The following is a 22428-nucleotide window of genomic DNA, read 5'->3' on the forward strand; positions in this document are numbered from 1 at the left end:
CTTACTGAAAAGCTAGCATATTGCTATAAATTCAATAGCGTATTAAGAACGGTCAGGTGGAGTATGTGCATGCACTCCTGCCTTTGAAATATTTCTCCAAATTATTTTAATAACCCAAATTCTTTCAGAAGTATATGCTATACATTAGTATATTTTTAGACTTTTTTTCTTTCTTTATGTTTTAAATAATTGGACCTGTAAAATTGTGACGTTTAATATTTATAATCGTGTTTTTATACAGTCTATGATCCTGATTTAAAATTTAAAGGGAAAAGCCGCTGTGTTGTTATTGGCTCAAAAGCGGAAATGACGCGTTGCCAGTCGGTGGCGGGAACGTGCTATTTGTTGTATTGAGAATTCACGGCACTGTCATTCTTCAACGCTGAAGCATTTAAACCTGAAATATTTAATTACATTAACAGTCAATTCACTTACGCAGTTCGGTGTTGTATTTTTTATCAGATAACGTTATCGGTTGGGTTATGAGGCTGTCCTGAAGCTTTTATTATCGAACACAATCAAGAGCGCGAGCATCACCGGCGGATGTAACGTTACAGTAAAGACCGCGTGAGACAGAGGATTCTGCTAACGGTAAAAAAAGATTGATATTGAAATGAGCTTTTTCAATCTAGACCGGTTCCGTTTCCAAAGGGACAGTGCAGCAGACAGTCACTGTAAATCGTCGGACGGATCCAACTCGGATAAGGAGAATAAACGAGGTGAGTAAAAACTGCCATTTCTCAACCGGGGCTTTGTTCAGCTTTCATAATGAATGTTTCTTAAAACCCGATGTGCTTTCTACATAAACAGCATGTTTTTATCTGTTATTATGTTGACAAGAGATGGAATGCGAGTTTGTATTGTACTGTAGCTTTAATTTTAAGCCTGTTTCCAGGTTTTTAGTGTGGGTGGCTACTGAGAAGGTTTTTCTCCTCACCTTTGTTTTGGAGTTGACGCTGATTCTCGAAAAAAACTGCTCTCTGATTTTGTTTACCACTATATCGGACACCTTATACAGCATACTGTCAGCATTTGTCATGTTACCAGGATGTAGTCACAAGATGTTGTATGGCAAAATGTCTTGATTCAGTCTTAAATTTACTGGTTCCAGCCCACCAAAGAAAGACAGATGGTCGATGTGCATCAGGCAAGGCATACGAGGATGTTTCTGCAGATGACAAAGTTGTCAGGATGAGCAAGTAAGTGAGATTATGAGTTTGTCAGAAGTGAGGCTGTAGCGTGTCTTCTCTTGGACACATTTGCTGTTCCACACTTTTTCTAGAGATTTTAAGCTTGCTGATTACATTATGAGAGATGTTAACTGTTCGAGTGTTCACTATCTAGTCTGTAATAAGTGATAAGAAGTCATTATTTCACAGGGATACAACATCAGTTTCCAAGAACCAGATAAGCAAGGATATGGAGGACAAAATCATCAAACTAATGGAAATATTCCCTCAGAAGAGCAAGAAAGATCTACTGGAGGTAAAGAGTCCCTCACTGATGTAACATCAACTTGATGGGTGAACATTGTGGATTTTATCCTGTTGTGTCACTTTTTATTGTGACAGGTGGTTGAAAGCACCAGCACGCTGGAGGGAGCTATAGCACATTGTTTGATGATTTACGGCGATGACGGTGAGGCGTTTTTTATTATTTGCATGGACAAATATTGGTCAGTCACTGCATTCTGCTGTCAGACGTCTTTGCATTTTTAATGCCAATATTTCATGCACTCTTTTATGCAAATTAATTATAAGATGATTTGTAATTCAGATACAATATTGTAACTAATCAAAACTGTTATATATCCAGATTCAAGCAGACAGAAAGGCAAAGCAGGGCATAGTGAAGATGAAGATAACGATCAGCCAAAGAAGAGGAGAAAAATTTTGGTAAGTGAGCCATTTGAATCAATGTTTTAAACCCAACATCTCCTTAATGTGGTGAACTCACTTTTAAATGGCTGTTGACTCTGAATTAGCATTCAGAATCTGAAGAAGAGGAGGAAGAAGATTCTGATGAGGAGGAGAGTCAGGAGACAGGCAGAGAGAGACAGGAGGCTCTGTTGAAGAAACTGAAGAAGAAACTGCCTGATATAGAAAAAGAGGTAGGCTTAAATGGTTTAAAGTTATATTGATGCAAAGCATTGCAATGTTCTGGTGAGTTTAAGTGTCTTCAATTTCTCTAATAGGTGCTGAGGGATGTCCTGAGAGAGCATGACTGGAATTATGAGAATGCCTTGGGTTCACTGCTTGTGTTTTCATCAACAGGTTGTTATTACTGCATTTCAGCCACAGCTAAAGGTTTAGTCCACATAGAAATTTTAGTTTGAAAATGAACTGACTTTAAGCCATCCATGCCTTATCACTTTAAATTCAGATTCAAGTTCACCAGAAGATCAGAGTAAACAAAAGTCAAAATCATCTCACTCCAGGGAAAAAAAGGACAAGAGCTCTCAAAAGCCTGACTGCTCGTCTAGCCTGTCAAGATGGCTGACGGCTGCACCTTCTCCCGTGCCAAAAGTCTCTAGTGTGCCTTCTCCAAAAACACAAAAATCAGCAGTCGGCAAAAGCATGTTTAAAAACACATCATTTAAACGGAAGAGGGGCGATGAATCGCCATTAAATGATGTCAGTACCTCTGAGGATGAAGAAGAGATTGATAGTGATGTTGAGAGTATCTCTGATGATCTGGACTCGGAGGATGAGGACAGCATCTCAGGTAATCTCCAGGACAAGATCATTCAGTTTCTCCAAGAAGCTTCCCTAGATGAGCTTGCTCTAATATCTGGCTGCTCAATCAAAAAAGCCCGGAAGATCATTTCGCTGAGGCCTTTCAACACTTGGAAAGATGTGGTAAGAATCTAATGTGCTCTCTGCGCTGCCATGTTAAATGTCACTCTGAATTATGTTGTAGTTGAATTAATTTTGAACTACTTAACTTTTAACCATTCAAGTTGGAAAAGTCCTAATTCTCAGTTTCTCTTCCTCTCAGAAAGAGCAGTTCTTCAAGGATAATGGCCTGTCTATAGATCTGGTACATGGCTGCAAGGTTGTGCTTAAGGAGAGGCAGGTGGTTAGAGACCTTATGGGAAGATGTGAGAAGATTGCAAAGAAAATGACTAAAGATGTTACCCATGTCATAGAAGCAGGCATGGGCTCCATCAAGCAACCCAAAATCCTGAACAGCAAGTAAGTTTATCTATTCTCATAATACAAGCCTGGGATATCCAGTTATGCTGTGTTTTTTTTTTTTTTTTTTTTTTTTTTTTTTTTTTTTTTTTTAAACTTCTTGTTTTTGACTTCTTAGTTTCAAACTCCAGCCATATCAGCTGATTGGCTTGAAGTGGCTGATTCTTCTGCACCAGCACAACCTGAGTGGCATCCTGGCAGATGAAATGGTGAGTCACTGTCATATTGAGGTCAAAGGTGTGAAATCCAAGAAGGTTACTCATTCCTTTAAAGCAAAGGACTATTATCACGGATATTGGTTATAAGTGATTTGATCTCTCCACAGGGGCTGGGTAAAACTATTCAGGCTATCTCTTTCCTGGCTCATTTGTATGAAAAAGGAATCAAAGGCCCTCATCTTATTACCGTACCCTCATCCACACTGGGTAAGAGTCACTTATTTCAGTGGGAGTATTAGCATATAAACTTGTCCCTATAGTGTTGCTCGAGATGATGCATTTCTCTCTTTGCAGATAACTGGGTTCGTGAGCTTGGTCTTTGGTGTCCCAGTCTTAAAGTTCTTATTTACTATGGTGAGTTAGTTTTCAGACAAGCAGATTTAAGCTAAATTTTTCCCCCTAGATTTTCAGTGTGGTCTTAGAACCCAGTGCAAAATAATACATATTAGGGCTTTGCAATTAATCGCAATCAATTGTCATGCACATCTCGTCATTAAAGCCGATTCCGTGATTAATATTAAATCTCCATCCCCTGCTTTCAGATGGAGCGGCATTTACACAGAGCCATAGTTCACTGAAAATTAGGCAATATGGCATTCATTATTGCCTGCGATAATGAACGGGATATTGTGTAGCTTGTCAGTGATCCATGGCTCTGTGTTTTAAATGCGACTCCATCTGAAAGAAGGTGATGGAGATTTACTACTAATCACGGAACCAGCTTTAATGACGAGATGTGCATGACAATCGTATGAGATTAATTGCACAGCCCTAATACATATTAATACAGAATCCTTTTTTTCCTCGCTCTGTTCTTTTGCTTATACTTGTAGGGTCTGTGGAAGACCGCAGATACTTGCGACAAGACATCCTCAGTGGCTTAGTTGAATTCAACATCATAGTATCCACGTAAGTACATTGTTTTACAGTATTTATGTTGTTGTGCTGACTTGTGTATTAATGAGTCACTTGTTTTCAGTGGTGTTAACACTTGTCTTTACTTTTCTGCTTTCATCTGTATTAGTTACAATCTCACAATAGGGAATGACCATGACCGCAGTCTGTTTCGCAAGCTGAGGCTGAAGTATGCTGTGTTTGATGAGGGCCACATGCTGAAAAATATGAACTCTCTACGCTACCGCCACCTCATGGCCATCAATGTCAGTATAAGCAGTCTTCTGTGTCATAAACAATACTGCAAATATGATTTAAGGAAATGCTGTTCACTGCCATTCTGTCCCTTTTGGGTTAGTTTGGGAAGTTCTTAATGACGAGAAGGGTAGTAAAGTTGTGCTTATCCAGGGCTCGACATTAACGCTTGTCCGCTTGTCTGGGACAAGTGGATTTTGTGAAGGGGCAAGTGAAAGAGAATTTTACTTGCCCGACCAGACAAGTAACTGATTTTAACTTTAATAACAAACAAATGACCCATTTCATTTTTTGAGAATGATTCTGATTTTATTACTTTCAGTGTAAACGGTGACTAATAACAGATAATGTATTGACCCATTTCAATGTCGCATCAGTTGAGGCTCGTGCAGCCTGTCTGACTCGCAGAGAAATCAAAACCATAAGAGCAACAGCACACACAAAGAAAAAAACAAAAATATAAATATTCTATATAATATATGCAACATAAAATGACCAAGAGTGATGTTTTCCCTACTTTAAGCACGATTGTAAATGTGATATTGATTTTATACAACTTTAGTTCAATAAACAAGTAATATTAACTGACTTACATTTTAGACACAGTATCGATCGTTTTTGCTCCATTTCGCTAACAAAACTAGTTCTAAGCAAAGCCACAGCTGAACAGTCGCACATCTCCGAGCAACACACAACAGTTACGTTACTGAATGATTCAGCATTTTTGAACGAGTCAATGATTCAGTGAGCCATTCATAAAGAAAGTCACTTGCTCCATTTATTGTATGAATCAGCCATTTGAAGGAATCGGTTGAATCAATGATTCCCTCATTAAGATAGTGGCTTGCCACCATCTACTGGTGATTTAATTTCATATTTAAAAAATATCATTGCATTTTTCCAACATTTCATATTTGTATGTCAATAAAAAAAAAGTAAAACATTAATCTAATAACATTATTTTTACATTTGCAGTTTTGAGTAAATTAATTTATGGAACCTCTTATCTTCATTAAACGGTCTGAGTAAATACATCTAAATGGCACTTTCGATGCAGCTTCTATGTTTCCTCTGCAGTGGAAAAAGATGGAGTTTGTTGATACTGATTTCATTTGAATAGTAACAACCATATAGTGTCTTATTATAACTTAATGTATTGATAACATAAGAATTTGATGTAAATGGTGACTTGTACATTTAATCAGGTTAGGAAAATATTGTCCTTCATAAAGTTAAAGTGTAACAGCAATCAATTTAAGGCAAATATCACAAATATGCTGATTAACGTGATTACTGAAAGAGCACTGACGAGACTATTGCTTCAGAATAAATTCCATTTGCGGCAAAAGAAAACAACTAAAAAAAAAAAAAATTTTTCCCCCGGACAAGTAACTTTTTTTTTTACTCAAACAAGTGAATGACTGATTTATTTGTCCGAAGGACAGGCATATGTCAAAGCTTAATGTCGAGCCCTGGCTTATCTATACCTCTTGGTTGTACATTTGTGGCTGTCATCTACAGGCTGAGCACAGATTGTTGCTGACAGGAACACCTTTACAGAACAACCTGCTGGAGCTCATGTCCCTCCTGAACTTCATCATGCCCTCCATGTTCTCCAGCAGCACCTCACAGATCTCCAAAATGTTCTCAACGGTACAGACAGTGCACACATTACTTCTAATTATGATACTTTACGTGCCATCTTTCAAAAATGTATCTATATTTTATTCAGTTTGAGGATACGGTTATCATTATATACCTAGACAAAATGCTCTCCCTTTCTGCCCATCTGCTTGGTTTCAGAGGTCATCAGAGGAAGAAAGCCGTTTTCACAAAGAAAGAATTGCACAGGCCAAACTTATCATGAAGCCATTCATTCTGAGACGAGTCAAGAGTGAGGTAGATGCTTTTTTCCCTGTGATTGTTCTGATTCATTAATGAGAAAATCGTGCAGAAAAAGTGATCTACCAAATTAAATTTATCTACATTCAGTCCTCTGTATTGAAAATTACTACAGTATAACGCCAGTATACATTTTTCCTGATTGTGACTTTGTAAATGTTATTCTAGGTGTTGAAACAGCTTCCACCAAAAGTGGAGAACATTGAAATGTGTCCCATGAGTGATGCCCAGCAGAAGCTGTATGACAAACTTTTCAAAAGACTCAAAAAGGCTCCGAATGGAGAGAGTATGTGCTATTCATTTTTCTCTGTGTTTTTGTATGCCTATGCTGTATTCATATATGTCTGACAAGTTATAAAGGGGCTGACAAGAAAATGTTCCTTCTAAGCTGGAGGATCTGAAAAACAAAATGGGAACATTGAAAACCATTTTTCTAACTATGATTGTCTATCCCACAATTCCTGTCTCCTCTTTGTCCTCAGAGCGGGAGCTTTGCAATGTGATGATGCAGCTGAGAAAGATGGCTAATCATCCATTGCTGCACCGCCAGTACTACACCAGTGACAAGTTGGCTGCCATGAGTAAAGCCATGCTTAAGGTGAGGACTGGGAAATAAATGTGTAAAGGAGGCTTATTAAACTGTGCATTTTAAAACAAAAAAGAGTCCAGCCCTAGGAACTTATTTTTTCTGAGAATGAAAGTGAAATGTACTCACACTGTATGAGTTTTTTCCTCTGCTGAACACACAAAAATAGTTTTTGAAGAATGTGGGTGACCAAATAGTTTGTGATCCCCACTGACTTTATTTCTATAGAAGGTTTTTTTATTTATTTATTTTCCTCCCTTTTGCATACTATGGAAGTCAATTAGAGACCAGCAACTGTTTAGTTACCAACATTTTTCAAAATCAACAGAAGAAATAAACTCATACAAGTTTGGAACCACTTGAGTGAGTAAATGATGACAGATAGACTATCCCTTTGAGAACCACTGCTGTATTGCATACTGTTGTTAAGCTGACATGGTTCTGCTTATGTCAGGAGCCGACACATTTTGATGCCGACCCTGTGCTGATCCAGGAGGACATGGAGGTGATGTCTGATTTTGAGCTGCATAATTTATGTAAGCAGTACAGCTCCATCAGCAGTTTTCAGCTGGAGAAAGGGCTCCTTTTTGACTCCGGAAAGTTTGCACTTTTAACCAAAGTACTCACCAGGCTCAAAGAAAAGGTTTGTCTGGATGTTGTTTAATAGTCTCATGTGTCATTTGACTTTAGTTTGTGTGTTTTATTGTTGCTGGTGTGTTTTAAAACAACTTTGTTTTTCCTCAAGGGTGATAGGGTTGTCCTTTTCAGTCAGTTCACTATGATGCTGGACATTGTGGAGATTCTGCTCAAACACCTTGACCATCAGTTTGTTCGACTGGATGGTTCTACTCCTATGGCAGAAAGGTGGGCGTGACTTGGTTCTTAAGTTCTTCAGTATCTTGTGTCACTTTGTTTGCATTGCACTCAATTCAGATTTCTTTTTCAGATTTGATGTTCAGGACTGACTGTCCTCACTGTCACTATGCAAGCAGTGAAATGTGATTGATTAATTATTTAGAGAGTATATTATTTTTCATTATCCACTATGTACATTTAATGCATTTGCATGTGAGATATCCCTCACTTGTGTATGATATCCCAAATGTCCCCCAATTTTTTTTTTTTTTTTATATATATATATATATATATAAATCAATTTTTTATTATATCCCAAAATTCCCCCAATTATATATTTTTTTTTATATATATATATATATATATAAATATATATATATAATATATATATATATATATATATATATATATATATGTATGTATGTATATATGTATATATATATTATGTATATATATATATATATAATATATATATATTAGGATTGGTCTCATCGACAAATACAATACAAATCATGAGATCTTTGTGTTCCACAAATCTAATTCAACCCTGTTGGCTTCTTTAGGATTGGTCTCATCGACAAATACAATACAAATCATGAGATCTTTGTGTTCCTCCTGTCGACTCGGGCTGGGGGACAGGGAATCAACCTCGCCTCTGCAAACACAGTTATACTGCATGACATTGATTGCAATCCATTCAATGATAAACAAGCAGAGGACCGCTGTCATCGAATGGGGCAAACCAGGTTCGTATAATCAAAAGGAAATGGAGATTGCCATAAAGAAGGGAATTACGTTTCTGATAATGTTTTGTATTGCAGAACAGTGCAGGTGATCAAGCTCATCAGCAGAGATTCGATTGAGGCCTGCATGCTCCGTGTGGGACAGGAGAAGCTGAAACTGGAACAGGACATGACTACTGATGGAGGTGAGTGTCAACACACACAAACTCTATCAAATCTACAGGTCACAATTTACAAGATGAACCTCAAAAAACCCCTGTCCTTCCAGTAGTATAATGTGTATATATACACAGATGAAATATTATGGAAATATTATGAAATATTATATTGTATAGAGTGGTATAATCAAGATCAGTTTGCTGCAATGTCAGTGAAAAATTGTTTATATTAAAATAATTGTTTAAATCCTATATTTGGATAATCCAGTGACTTTAATGTATTAAAATATAAACTTTCATTGTTGTGGTTTTACTGTATGTATCTTGTATCTAAAAGCTCTTTAATTCTTTTTCTCTCTGTTCAGAAGAGGACGGCGTTATGACTGAACAAATGGCAGAGCTGCTCAAAGTGTCACTGGGCCTTTGAAGCTTGAAGAATGGTAAAGTCAGGGTGGTACTTGCTTGTGCATTTCCCTCCACTCGTCAAGTACAAACACAGCAACTTGAAACTGATTCGATGTGGTAATTTACTCAGGGATCACCTGAAATACTCATGTTAATATTCCACACTGGAATTCTATGTCATATGTGTCATCTGAAAGACTGTACCTCATCTGCCCAGCTCAGTTTAGCCAACACAGGACTCGTGAGTTGGTTCCAGATTTGACCTTATAGACTAAATGCACTGCTGCAAATAACTTTAACAGTTTTGTTGTTTAATGAATGTGTCCTTGTATTGTTTTCTAAATAAAGATAATAGTCATTTTCTTAATTTAGCTTTTTGATTGAGGAGTATTGCAAGTTTGAGTACTACTGCCATTAAAATTTTTGCACACCAGTTTGATTAAAACTTGTCAACATTGGAATAGCATGAAGTCACCTTTATTTATATAGCACTTTATATAATACAGATTGTTTCAGTTCAGACTTTTTCAACACCAAAAATACAAAAATGTAATTAAATTTAAACTAAAACAATCAAAATATAAATATCTATAAACTAAAACTAAAAAACACAAAAACAGTGATGTCATTCAGCCAATCATATCAGTTTATCATCCAATAATCCAATAGTGTCTTTGCCAGAGGTGTGGACTCGAGTCATGTGACTTGGACTCGAGTCATGAATTTGATGACTTCAGACTCGACTCGACAAAATGTACAAAGACTTGCAACTCGACTTGGACTTTAATTAATGACACTTCACTTGGACTTGCGCCTTTTGACTCGAGAAGACTTGCACTTCCCATGAAAACCTGGGGGAAAAAATTTTTCACACACGGCCGCGCCGCTTTCTGTGAAAAAAAATGCGCACCACCTGTATGCATGCAGAGAGCACGCGCGCTGCCTGCACGGCATCCAATCACTGTAGTCCCACGTTGGTTTGATTCGACAGCATCAAATGGTGCGTTCAAGTCCTCCTGGGAATTTCGTACGTACGAGGAGGGAAGTCGTGCTGACGACGTGAGGTGAGTTCAAGTCAGTTTCGTCGGAACAAGATGGCGCTGTACCTTCTTTTAATGAATAGCAAGAAATTACAGCAAGGTTTAATAACTCTGCTTATAGAAAAATGCTAAACGGAGAGATAAAAATATGTTAAAGCCATGTGCAATGTTTGCGAATCAAACCATTTCTCATCTAAAGGTGCACAAATGTTAGGATTTTTAGTTGTAATTCATTAACTTGCTGCTTATAACAAGATTAATGATGATCATGATAAATGACAGTTTTAGACTAGTTAACATTGAAATTCAATTAAAATTTACCGTCAACTACAGACGTTGCATCCATTGATTCCGCCATGTTAATCACTGACACCCCCCCCAACTCGTACAGATTGGGGCTTAAAGAAAATCCCGAGCTCCCCACTGGTATTTACGATATTGTGGTGGCATTCATGTGCATTCAACTCATAAATACAATCGATACGAGATGACTTGAACGCACCATAAGCAGGCACATTGCAAGACAACCACTGAAGAGCAACAAGCAACAACGCGCCAGTTGGCAAAATGATACCAAAGATAGTTTCGTTTGGCTATAAAAATTATGAGGTAGTCGACAAAAAACGAGTTGCAATTTGCAAAACATGCGGGTCGAAGATAACAGATGGAGCTGCCACAACGTCCAAGTTTGTTCGACACCTGAAGTTGTACAAAGAAAGGTACATTTTGAACGAATGCTAAGCACCTTATCGGATGTACCTTAACTTACTAGCTGCTGCATATTTACTGTATCAACGAGACAGTAAATGGACGTCTCCCTTGCTGGTTCATGCTAACTAAAATTGGGTTTTTTGGAACCCGGATTATATGAGGTACATGAGTGTAGCACACTCAGATGGAAAACCTCGCCAACATCATGTCAACGTCCATTTTAAATTACCATTTCTACCTTGCTGCTAGACGGATAAACACAAATGTATATCTCAGTCTTTCCAACACACATGAGACAGAAACAGGCCGTCCTGTCAATCACTGCGTGAAGTTGGCCTCGCCCCCACCCAGTGCAAAACGTCGGCAAAATAGGCTCAATCATTTTTACTTCGTTTCTCTCTCTCTCTCTCTCTCTCTCTCTCTCTCTCTCTCATATTATCACGTTGGTCCAGTTTTTCAGAAGTGATAATTTTGAGGAGTGAGGATTTTATTGATGACATGTTTAAGTTAGCCCTAAGTTTAGGCTAAAAGGACCCATGTCTATTTGAAAGTTAAACTGTTTTGCAATATGAGGTCAATACAGGACTGAAGCTGCTGTGCATTGTTCTAGTGCAATATGCTGTTGAAATACAAGCATTTTTTGTGAAAATTAAAATTTTCTGTTTTTTTACTGTATTTGATTAATGTCATTGTATAAAAAGAGGTTTAAATAAATACAAATCTTACAGACATACATGATTTGTATAAATTTTATTTCTGTGGTAAGAGGACTTGAAATGACTCGAAACTAAAATGGTAGGACTTTGGACTCGACTTGAGACTTGTTGGCTTTGACTTTTGACTCGACTCGGGACTTGCCTCATTTTTGACTCGACTTGACTCGGGACTCGAGGGAAAAGACTTGAGACTTACTTGTGACTTGCATAACAATGACTTTGTCCCACCTCTGGTCTTTGCTGTCAAATCAATAATATTAAGTGTCCCCATCTAAGCAAGCAAAAAGGCATCAGTGGCAAGGAACCCCAAATGCTATCAGTGACAGAAATGGAGAAAAAAAAATCCTTGGGAGAAACGAGGTTCAGTCAGAGACCAGACAGCCACACAAACAAACATGGTGTGATTTAATTCCAGGTCATCTCACAAATCAGATTGTGGATTGATATCTTTATATCATCCATAATACTTTTAATCCAGTTCCTTTTCCTTGAATGTCGGAGATGCATTATGCCAGCGTTTGGTGGGGGGATTTAAAGCTGGCCTCGACGGGCAGATGACGCCTTGTGAAGCTTTTGAAGCTTTTTCCTGATTGTACCAAAAAAAGATTCAAAGCCTCAAAGATCCTACCAGTGACATCTAGTGGTCAGCTGCAATTATAGCAGCCACTTTCAAATTATTCACACATCTTGTTGATTCCAGTTTCAACACAAACAGTAACAGTAACAGCTGTGTCTTCATTCTGAGAATCATTGTCCACACATGAACGTGTTACTGTGAGGCAGGAAGGGAACACCAAGCATTTTGTGTCTCCTTATAATGAATGAAGCCACGCCAAAGATTCAAATCAGTCACCTCGCTTCAGGTGTTTCATTGTGACGTATAAAGCCTCAAACGTCATTGGTCACGTGATCACTGAGATTTGATACAAGCCTCAACAGTCTTTCAAACCAGTCTGCTTCAGCAGAGTAGAACAGGCTTCGGAGCCTCAGTGTCAAACGTCCCATCTCTAGTATAAATGCAATAGTGAGACCCATAAAAGATCTGTTCATCTTCGGAACACAATTTAAGATATTTTGGATGAAAACCTGGAGGCCTGTGACTGTCCCATAGACTGCCAAGTAAAAAAACAGTGTCAAGGTCCATAAAAGGTATGAAAGTCATCGTCAGAATACTCCATCTGCCATCAGACGTGCAATCTGGGTTATATGAAGCGACGGGAACACTTTTTCTATGCGAAGAATTATTCCTCTGTATCATCCGCGCCACAAGGATGTTTTCTTTCAAATCAAAGCTAAATACATGTAGAAACAGCACATCCTTGTGGCGTGGATGACAGAAGAGCATACGCAGCATACAGCGATATGGAGAGACACAGAGGAGACTGTTGACAAAGGAATTATTGAATAAAGTCATTATTTTTGTTTTCTTCGCTTACAAAAATTTTCCGTCACTTCATATAACCCAGATTGCACGTCTGATGGCAGATGGAGTATTCTGACGATGACTTTCATACCTTTTATGGACCTTGACACTGTTATTTACTTGGCAGTCTATGGGACAGTGACAGGCCTCCAGGTTTTCATCCAAAATATCTTAAATTGTATTCCGAAGACGAACAAAGCTTTTACGGGTTTGGAACAACATAAGCGGATAGCGAATAATGACAAAATTTTCATTTTGGGGTGGAGTATCCCTTTAACCCAGAGGATGGTTTGAAAGTTTTTAATCTGTGCCAACTCGTGTCATGTGATGCGAAGTCCGGTCAACAGATTCATATATTGATTGATAATATAAAATATACAAGTGTGTGATATAATTAATAATTGACGTGAGTAGAAGCAAATATATTTTTGGTGAGCTGTTCGGGATCTCTTGAGACCCCAGCTATAGAACATGATCTGTTGCAATAGAGGTGTGACATGCATTCAGTTTCTGTCTGGTTTTGAGGTTATTCTAAACTATTCTACTGAATCCCAAGTGTACACACAACCAAGTCAATGTAAAGTCAAACACAAGAGTCATGCGAAGCGCCGATTTTTCCAGCTGTCCTGACCTTCCGATACTGCATGACGTTCTAAAGCTTCAAACATCATCAATCACATGGTATTTTGTCATTTCAATACAAGCATCGGCACACTGTGTGATACAGTAGTGCTTTGAAAACTGCATCAGAGCCTCTATCAATCGTCCTATCACAAAGATGCGACTCCACTTATGATGTAACAAGTACACTATGTTACACGGGAAGTGTAACCAGTTCCTGTTGACCCAATTTATGCAGCCTAACAATCCTTTAAGGGATTTGAATTATTGAAATATGATAGTATATTATGTATATGCCAGGTTAAAGAGATGAGTGCTTAAACTAGATTTAAATGGATGGACTGTGCGTGCCTTTTGAACGATGCTAGGAAAAGTATCTACCACTTGCAATCATTTTTGATATTCTAGTATTTTCAACTGGCCTGAATTTTAAAATTGCAGGGGACAGAAATCACTATAATGTGACAAGAGCTTGCTCAGGTTCTGAGGAGTTAAATCATTAAGGGCTTTTTATGTAAGCCTCAAGATTTCTAGCTGCTGTGGTTTGGACCAGCTGGAGTTTAAGCCTTCAGGGCAACCACCCAGTACAGCATTACAATAATCCTGGTTGTTGATGCATGAATTAACTGTTATGCATTTGACATTGAGAGCATGTCACAATGTATTTTTAAGACTGAAAAATGCAGTTTCACGAATGTTAGAAATGTGGCTTTCTAATTAAAGATTGCTTTCAAATAGCACACGCAAGTTCCGAACTGAGAATGTAGACTTGACAGCCATCAAGTGTTAGAGGGTCTTCTATAAGAAATTGCTAGTCTTCAGAATTAATATTATTATTTATTTATTTATTTATTTATTTATTTATTTTTTAAACAATGTCCTCCGTTTTTGTGAATTGGTTTATCAGGCTGTGAAGAAATGTGGAACAAAGTATCATCAGCATGCCCTTATTTCCCAAGGGTAGCATGTACAGGGTGAAAAGCAAAGTCTTAGAATTGAGCCATACTGAACTTATGATGATACAGTTTGATTTACTGCTACAGATTGATGATGCTCGGATAAGTACGATTTGAACCATGTCAATGCAATTCCACTAATGCCAACATGATTTTTGAGACTATTCAAAAGTGTGTTGTAGTTGATGGTATCAAATGAGCAGTTTGAAAGTTTTTGGGACATATTTTAATGCCAATGATGAATAAGTAATATTAAGAAGAGGATCTATGGAAGTATTGGAGAAGTATGACTTGTCTCTGATAGTAGGCTATCAATCTTGTAAGTAAAGTACACACCCTAGTCACTCAAATTTCTGTCACCTGAAGAACAGATGCATTACAACTCAGATAACATTTAAAGGAATTGTATATTTTTGCTTTTAATGAACTGCTCACAATAAAATACAAGATTACTTGTGAAAACAAATGAACATGAAACGTTAATTTGAGTTGCAATTATTTTTATTAACTGCATTGTGATACATGACAATAAAATGGATTGTAATAATCCTGTAAATACTGCAGGCATATAAATGTATGTATGTAAATGTTATCTTGTGATTGCGTTTGGCCAAACAGCTCAGAAGTTGAGTAAAAAATATAATTTCTTTCATATTTCCTGACAACTAGGTGGCATTGGTGATGGATGTACTATCACGTCATGCTTATGATGACAGTTACCAGGTTCTGTCTCAATACACGAAAGCATTGTGGAGATACAGCCTCAAGAATAATCTACTTGAATTCCATAACTATTTGTCAGCATGGTCTGTCATTTATGATATATATATATATATATAATTTTTTTTTTTTTTTTTTTTTTTTTTTTGAAGACAAGAGCAACGGTCTAGAAGGAATTTGAAGAATAATTTTTAAATTTGAAAAACTTAAAATAAACTTAAACAAACAAACAAAAAAAATAATCCTAGCCCTTATGGTTCAAAAGTATTAATTCTAAAAAGTTACATTTTGAGCTGTTGTGGCACTAGAGGGTTTGAAATATGAGCTATGGGCTACCATAGACTTCCATGGTGGAAGATGAATAATAATAAAAAAAGAAAGAAAACACTATTAAAAGAGAGGACTTGACCCCTGTTAATAAGAAAATCCTTACAAACACATAGGGTTCAAGCACGTTTGCTGCTTGGAATCCTAATTAATAATAAAAACGTGAGAGTTTGCAAATGTAACCCTATTTTCCATAAATGCACTACATTTAATTATTTAAAAGTAATATGCAGAAACATTCCTTGCAATGTAGGTCTTAGGTTTGTGGTGAATATCTTCTACACCATGGGCCTGTCAAGTGAGCATCACAAAAAGCATGGTAGGCGAAATAAAAGATGCCTCTCTGTAACGGACATCTGTGAATATGAGTTCCATGTTCAGGTCTGACCACACATCTCCCCACAAAATCATCATATTTTACATCACTGTCCCAAACCTCAAATATGAGTTCATGACCAAACTCAATTGATCTAAAATTAAAAAGGGTGTCCCAATCTGGATTATTATCATTCATAACCACCTCAGTCTGCTTATATATACCATTGTACCAGATTTTCACAAAACCATCAGTGGCTGAGAAGTAATCTTCATTCATTCCTGTGGCACCTAGAACAAGCACTACTAACGTGCCACGGCCGGCTAGCATAGGACAGCAGTTGTGGTCTAGATTTGGTGTTTGTGAGCATCCCTGATTCTCCTTTTGATCTACAGAAAGCATGTTTTCTTCTATATACTCTGTTATTGCAGTCTTCAGATTGGCACTAACCTCAGGATCAGCCACCAGACGATGAAGTGGGAAAATTGCATATGATAGAACATCAGGATTGTCATGCAAGCTCATAATCCAGTTTGAGTATGCTTCAGCTGGGCTTTTGTTTAAAACTAGGTCTGGAAAGTATTTCTCACCTCCCAGCACCTCTATCTTGTGTGTCATGAAACCCTGGTAGAGTCCCATGCCTATGTTATCTTTAAGAATTTGAGAGCATTTGTTGGAAAGTGAGGCATTAGCAGGAAGGAATCCCAAAATCATCTTTAATTCAATGTTCAGGCAGTTCTTGATATCAGTCTCTGAGAAGCCCTTCAGGGTTGCAAGACAAGTTCGAAAAGCCGTGACTCGCCTCACTCGCCCTCCCAGATGGACTTGACGTATGTAGTGAGTGCCGTAAGTATCTATAGTTCTTCGGTAAAGGGGTTTTGTTTCCTCATCATATTGTGTCGGAAGTCGCTGGAGGTGTTTTGAGAAATCAGTGCTGAGCTCTGGGTGGTCTGTAACTCTGTAACTGCAAATGGAAAAAAAAAATAAGTAGTTATGTGTTAGCATTCTGTAAGTGTGGTTTTTAAAATAAAACTTCCTTATGTTTGGTTTTCAGGGTTGTTTAACCCAATTTAGTCAAAGGAACGAGGAAAGTACTTATTTGCTTTAATTGTGTGTAGATTTCACTTGTTTCGACATTTTGTTATCCATGCAATTTATTAAACCAAAGATGTCAAACTCAGTTCCTGGAGACGCACAGCCCTTCAGCTCCAGCTCTAATTAAACACATGTGGCAGCTAATCAAGGTCTTTAGATTTACTTGAAAACTAAACATAGGTGTGTTGGAGCTAAACTCTGCAGGACAGTGACCCTACAACAGCCGAGTCTGACACCCCTGAATCAGACATTTCCAAGGGGGTGTTTTATTTCAAATTGCAAGTCTTCCTCTAAAACACATAAATTAAAAGTTGTGAAAATGGTGACATCTTGTACATGTTTATGGTGTTTCTTTAAAAGTATCATTGCCAATTACTGGCCAGGTGCATAATAGAGCATTTTAAGTCATTTTTGCAGATCCGTGTAAACAGATTTTTTTTGACCTCTCGATAAACGCAAAGGACAAACTTTTCAATTTTTATCATGTTGTCATGTAAACTTACCCTAAGTGTGGCTTTAAGTGTTCAAATATATTTTGCACCTGACACATACAGCGCTAAAGAGGATTTCCCAATGGTCACATCTTGGTACAGTACCAAGAATGCATAAGATATTTTGGGTATCACTTTACAATAAGAGTTCATGAAAAATCATGTGGTAATACCTAATTTATACATTACTCTATGTTTTGGACATAGATCCATGTAGTCACTTTTATACAATTATCCTAATGATCTAGAAAAGTTGCATGTGCATGTTCAGAGATATTGAGAGATAGTCTGGTCTTCACAGTCCGTTGTTCTTTTGGCCCACTGCTACACAAAACATAGAGGAGTCATGAACTCATGGACTTACCTGTAATATGTGCAGCTGAGCTCATGGAGGGTAAATGTTGCTTTATCCATTGCATTCTGAGATTTGGCAAATTTAGCAATATCTGAATGGCTTCCTCCCAAAATTGCCCTTCCTATGTCATCCAGGCTAAGGTCAATTTCCCATTTATTGATGAGTGACAATGAACTCTTCATTAGGGAGTCAACAGAATGATGAAGAGCACTAGAAAGCTGATTGCTACAACGGCTGAAGGAACGCCAGTCCCTCACAACCGAGGGAAGTTTCTGCATCTGCCCTCCCTGAAAGCGGTTCTTGCAGACTGTACAAGTGCCGCTGACCATGTATGATGTCACATTGATCAAAAAGGCACCTTTACGGCGCATCCTGACAACATCAAAGCCTTCACCTGCCAGGTTGTAACCAGGCACAAATGGGGCTTGTTCACATTCATCATGAGAGCCTATGTGGCAAGCTGAACTTGTGTCCCAGTGTGTCAAGATCAGAGAAATGCAGAGAAACATGGGGAAAACACACGGATATGTCTTCATGATGATGTCTAAAGGGAATATCCAGAGGAATCACATGTATTATTTCATTTGTTCTAAGATGGAAAAATATAAATATGCATGCAGAGTTTAAATAGTCTTGTTTTTGTGGTCATAAAAATATTGATATTTTAATATTTAGAATATTACGGTAAAGGAAAGCATTCATTTAATTATGGATTTATTTATTGAAGCACTGAAATCTGCTAAAATATGTAAACTGTTTAAAATATCAGCTCATCAATCTTACCCACCGAGTAGATTTCATGCAACAGTCTGTTAAAGCTTACACCACAATATTGATATACCTCATAAAAGTCCTTTTCTCTGTTTTTATCTCTTTGTCTTCATGAAATTCTATTGCTGTAATGTCACTTTCTGGCATCCTGTTAATGCTAAAAAAAGACACGCCTTGTGGAAACGTGGCATTTGGCAAGGAATGTCTTCCTTTTAGGTCTTTTCTTCAAACCAATGAATGGTTTAATTTGGATTTTTTTTTTTCAGCTGTGCAGTGGGGGAGGGTTCTCACAAGACTTTCCATAAGGGAGTGAGGATGAAGTACAAGTTCAAGACTAGATTAAAAAGTTTTTACACAAACTGTAAGTTGGCTTGAAAAAGCCTAGCTAGAAAGTTTAAAAATGTTTTAAAAGGTTGCAGTCTGAAAGTTTTCAGTCTGAAGTACTTTGAAAGTTAAAATAGTTTTAAAAATTAAAGTTTGAATGTTTTCAAGGCAATACAGTCTATCAGAAAAACAGATAAGTATAAAACGGGTACCTGGGGTGGTTGCTAGGTTGTTTCTAGTATGACTAGCATGTTGCTAGCACAGTTAACATGTTTCTAGCATGATTAGCATTTTACTAGCATGTTTCTAACATGTTAGGATGTGACAAGCATGATTAACAAGTTACTAGCATGTTTCTAGCATGTTGTTATCATAATTAACAAGTTACTAATATGTTGCTAGCATGATTCTAGCATGATTAACATGTTACTAGCATGATTCTAACATGATTAGCATGTTACTAGCATGGTGTTAACATTTTCTTATCATGATTAGCGGGTTACTAACATGTTTCTAACCTTATTAGCATGTTGTTAGCATGTTTCTAGCATGATTAGCATGTTACTATTATGATGCTAGCATGTTTCTATCATGTTTAACAAGTTGCTAGCATGTTTCTAACATGAATAGCACGCACGTTACCAGCATGGTGTTACCCTTTTTTAACACGATTAGCAAGTTACTTGCACATTTCTAGCATGATTAGCATGTTACTAGCATTTTGTTAACATGATTAACAAGTAACTAACATTTTGGTAGCATTTTCTAGCATTATTAACAAGTTACTAGCATGTTAGCATGATTAGCAAGTTTACTAGCATGTTACTAACATGATTAACAAAGTTACAAGCATGTTGCCAGCATGTTTCTAATATTATTAACAAGTTATTAGCATGTTGTTAGCATGATTCTAGGATGAGTAACATGTTACTAGCATGATTATCAGGTCACTAGCATGTTAACATGACTCTAGCATGTTTCTAGTATGTTAAACAAGTTGCTAGTATGTTTCTAGCCTGATTAGCAAGTTACTAGCATTTTGTTAACATGTTTCTAGCATTATTAACAAGTTACTAATATGTTGTTAACAGGATTAGGAAGTTACTAACATGTTGCTAGGATGATTTTAGCATAATCAGCATGTTACTAGCATGATTCTATCATGATTAGCATGATTCTAGCATGATGCTAGCATGTTTAACAAGTTGTTACCATGTTTCTAGCATGATTAGCACATTATTAGCATGGTGTTAGCCTTTTTTTAGCATGATTACCAAGTTACTTGCATGTTTCTAGCATGGTTAGCATGTCACTAGCATGTTGTTAGCATGATAAGCAAATAACTAGCATTTTTCAAGCATGATTATCAAGTTACTAGCATGTTGTTAGCATGTTTCTAAGCTAATCCAACTAAAGCCAGTTGATTCAGTAAAAAAAAAAAAAACTAAAAATCAGCTAAGACCAGCCTGGACTGCTAAAAAAAAAGTGTCTAAACCCCCTTTAAAACCAGCTTGGGATACCAGTCAAAGCAGTCAATCAGCTTACTCTGGTTTTAGCTGTTTTTTCAGTATAGTAGTTATTAAGCTTTGCTATAGACGGTTTCAACTTCAACAACATAAACAAACGTTACTGCACATGCACGCTTTTGTTGCCTTAACTTCCGCTAGACTTCCAAATAGAATCATTAACAAAAGCTAAGTAATCCCTCTAGAGTAGATTATTTTTGATAACAAGCCAAATATGTTTGCTGCCTAAATCAGATTTACTGAAAATGCTAATTCATTCTCTGCCAGCAGGAGGTGCTTTAAAGCAGGAGAAACAGAGGTTTCCCCAGTAACTGCTGTACACAAAGCAGCGCTGAGCTCACAAACAATTCTAAATCAATAACACAACACTCAGGAAGAAATGAAAATGGCATCAAAAATTTAATAGACTAATTAAAGACAGTCTTCCTTCAGAAATACAGTGATATAAAAACAGCCGCGCCTCGTTTTGTTTTTTAAATGTGCAGTACATGCTCACGTTTATTCAACGAAGCCTTTTGGAAAATCGGTCAGTTTTAATATTGTGAGCCCCTCAATGAAAGTCTATGGGATTTTAGGTGGTTTTGATAGTCTGGTTTACGAAAACCGTAACCCGGATCAGTTATAACAGATATAGCCACCCGAGTCAGACCAGTCTGAGTTTGGTGGTTGTAGCTTTAAAACTCTAGGAGGAGATACATTTGAAAATTTGGTCGCAGAAGAAGAAGTTTAAATATGATTTCAGTAAGTTGGCTTTGTCAAGCCACCTTAATTAATGAGATTCAGGGCTTAGGGGTAAAAATATGTGGCACTGCACTCAATTCAGTATTTATTTTTTTTAAGACGCTGTATCCGATGCTGTGAGAGTAGATTTTTTTCATCACATCTTATAATAACCACAAACTTGTTAACACTTGACACTTAATTACCACTGAGAAACGTCCTGCTCCGGTCGTGCTTGCGAATCAGTCTCTTGTCAATCAGCCACTTCAACCGTTTCATCATCAGACTTCGGCTCGAATTGGTAAGGTACAATCGACACCATCTTTTCTATGTATTGACCAGTCTATGGTATTGACAAGTCTCCAGGGTTGTCATTCAGTCAGTTCAGTAATATCAGCTGTGGTTCTCATGGGTGTTGTGTAACCTGCCACTAAGTGATAGAACATCCCTTTTTCTGACCTGGAAATTCTGCAGTTTGAAATTATTCCTGGCATTTTGGATGATCCCTTAGCAAACAGTCAGTCACATGATCCTCACAAGTTATAGACTGCTTGCCAGTTCATTTTTTTATGCCCATCCCTCGCTAATTCCCTCCATCTCTTTGACTCAGATATATGCCATTGATTATATTCCACGAGTGCCCTCTACTGGTAGAACCCTTGCACAATTGTGTTGCATTGTGGTCTTTGACTCGACCTTAAGTGTACATATAACGTAGACTCACTCCCTCGGTCAAAATTGAGGGTCTGTCCATATAAACATCTCTTGTCCACTTCACGCAGTGGAACTTACTTCAAAATGGCAGCAGGGATTCCCCCAAGGAGAAAAAAGAGGAAGCGGAATGCAGCCCTATATTCTAACCTCAAACAGGATGTGAACAAGCAGAGGCATCTCTTTTAATACTTTCACATCTCAGTGCCATAATGTTGGCCTTAGTGACATTACTTCTACTAATTGGAGAGCTCATTTGAAAAGGTGAGGCAGGTGCTCCCCTCCGACTGTGCTGACCAAAAACATAATACAAACCCAGCTACTAGGGAGCATTCTTAGAACTTTGACTCATTTTCTCAAAGTTCTTTCAAGGTCAGAATGTTCTTCCATTATTG

General features: G+C 37.5%; 2 protein-coding genes across 2 annotated transcripts; one reads left to right on the forward strand and one right to left on the reverse strand.

Moving 5' to 3' along the window:
* The first annotated feature begins 291 nt into the window (after positions 1 to 291).
* Positions 292 to 9577, forward strand: LOC109063050 (SWI/SNF-related matrix-associated actin-dependent regulator of chromatin subfamily A containing DEAD/H box 1A-like). The gene is made up of 23 exons (XM_042729882.1): positions 292 to 719; positions 1112 to 1199; positions 1380 to 1485; positions 1572 to 1638; positions 1816 to 1895; positions 1985 to 2110; positions 2195 to 2273; positions 2383 to 2858; positions 2998 to 3194; positions 3313 to 3403; positions 3520 to 3619; positions 3707 to 3766; positions 4246 to 4321; positions 4437 to 4572; positions 6083 to 6214; positions 6365 to 6460; positions 6632 to 6749; positions 6946 to 7061; positions 7504 to 7692; positions 7795 to 7913; positions 8468 to 8650; positions 8726 to 8832; positions 9171 to 9577. The coding sequence occupies exons 1-23, from the start codon at positions 614 to 616 to the stop codon at positions 9230 to 9232; spliced, it is 2910 nt and encodes a 969-aa protein (XP_042585816.1). The 5' UTR covers positions 292 to 613; the 3' UTR covers positions 9233 to 9577.
* Positions 9578 to 15168: 5591 nt separating this feature from the next.
* On the reverse strand, positions 15169 to 18994 carry LOC109110716 (perforin-1-like). The gene is made up of 3 exons (XM_019123696.2): positions 18823 to 18994; positions 17991 to 18525; positions 15169 to 17004 (listed from the first exon to the last, which is right to left on the reverse strand). Exons 2-3 carry the CDS (start codon positions 18515 to 18517, stop codon positions 15981 to 15983), a joined length of 1551 nt encoding a protein of 516 aa, XP_018979241.2. The 5' UTR covers positions 18518 to 18525; positions 18823 to 18994; the 3' UTR covers positions 15169 to 15980.
* Between the last annotated feature and the right edge of the window lie 3434 nt (positions 18995 to 22428).

This window comes from Cyprinus carpio, chromosome B8 (assembly GCF_018340385.1).
Source record: "Cyprinus carpio isolate SPL01 chromosome B8, ASM1834038v1, whole genome shotgun sequence".
Taxonomy (NCBI): domain Eukaryota; kingdom Metazoa; phylum Chordata; class Actinopteri; order Cypriniformes; family Cyprinidae; genus Cyprinus; species Cyprinus carpio.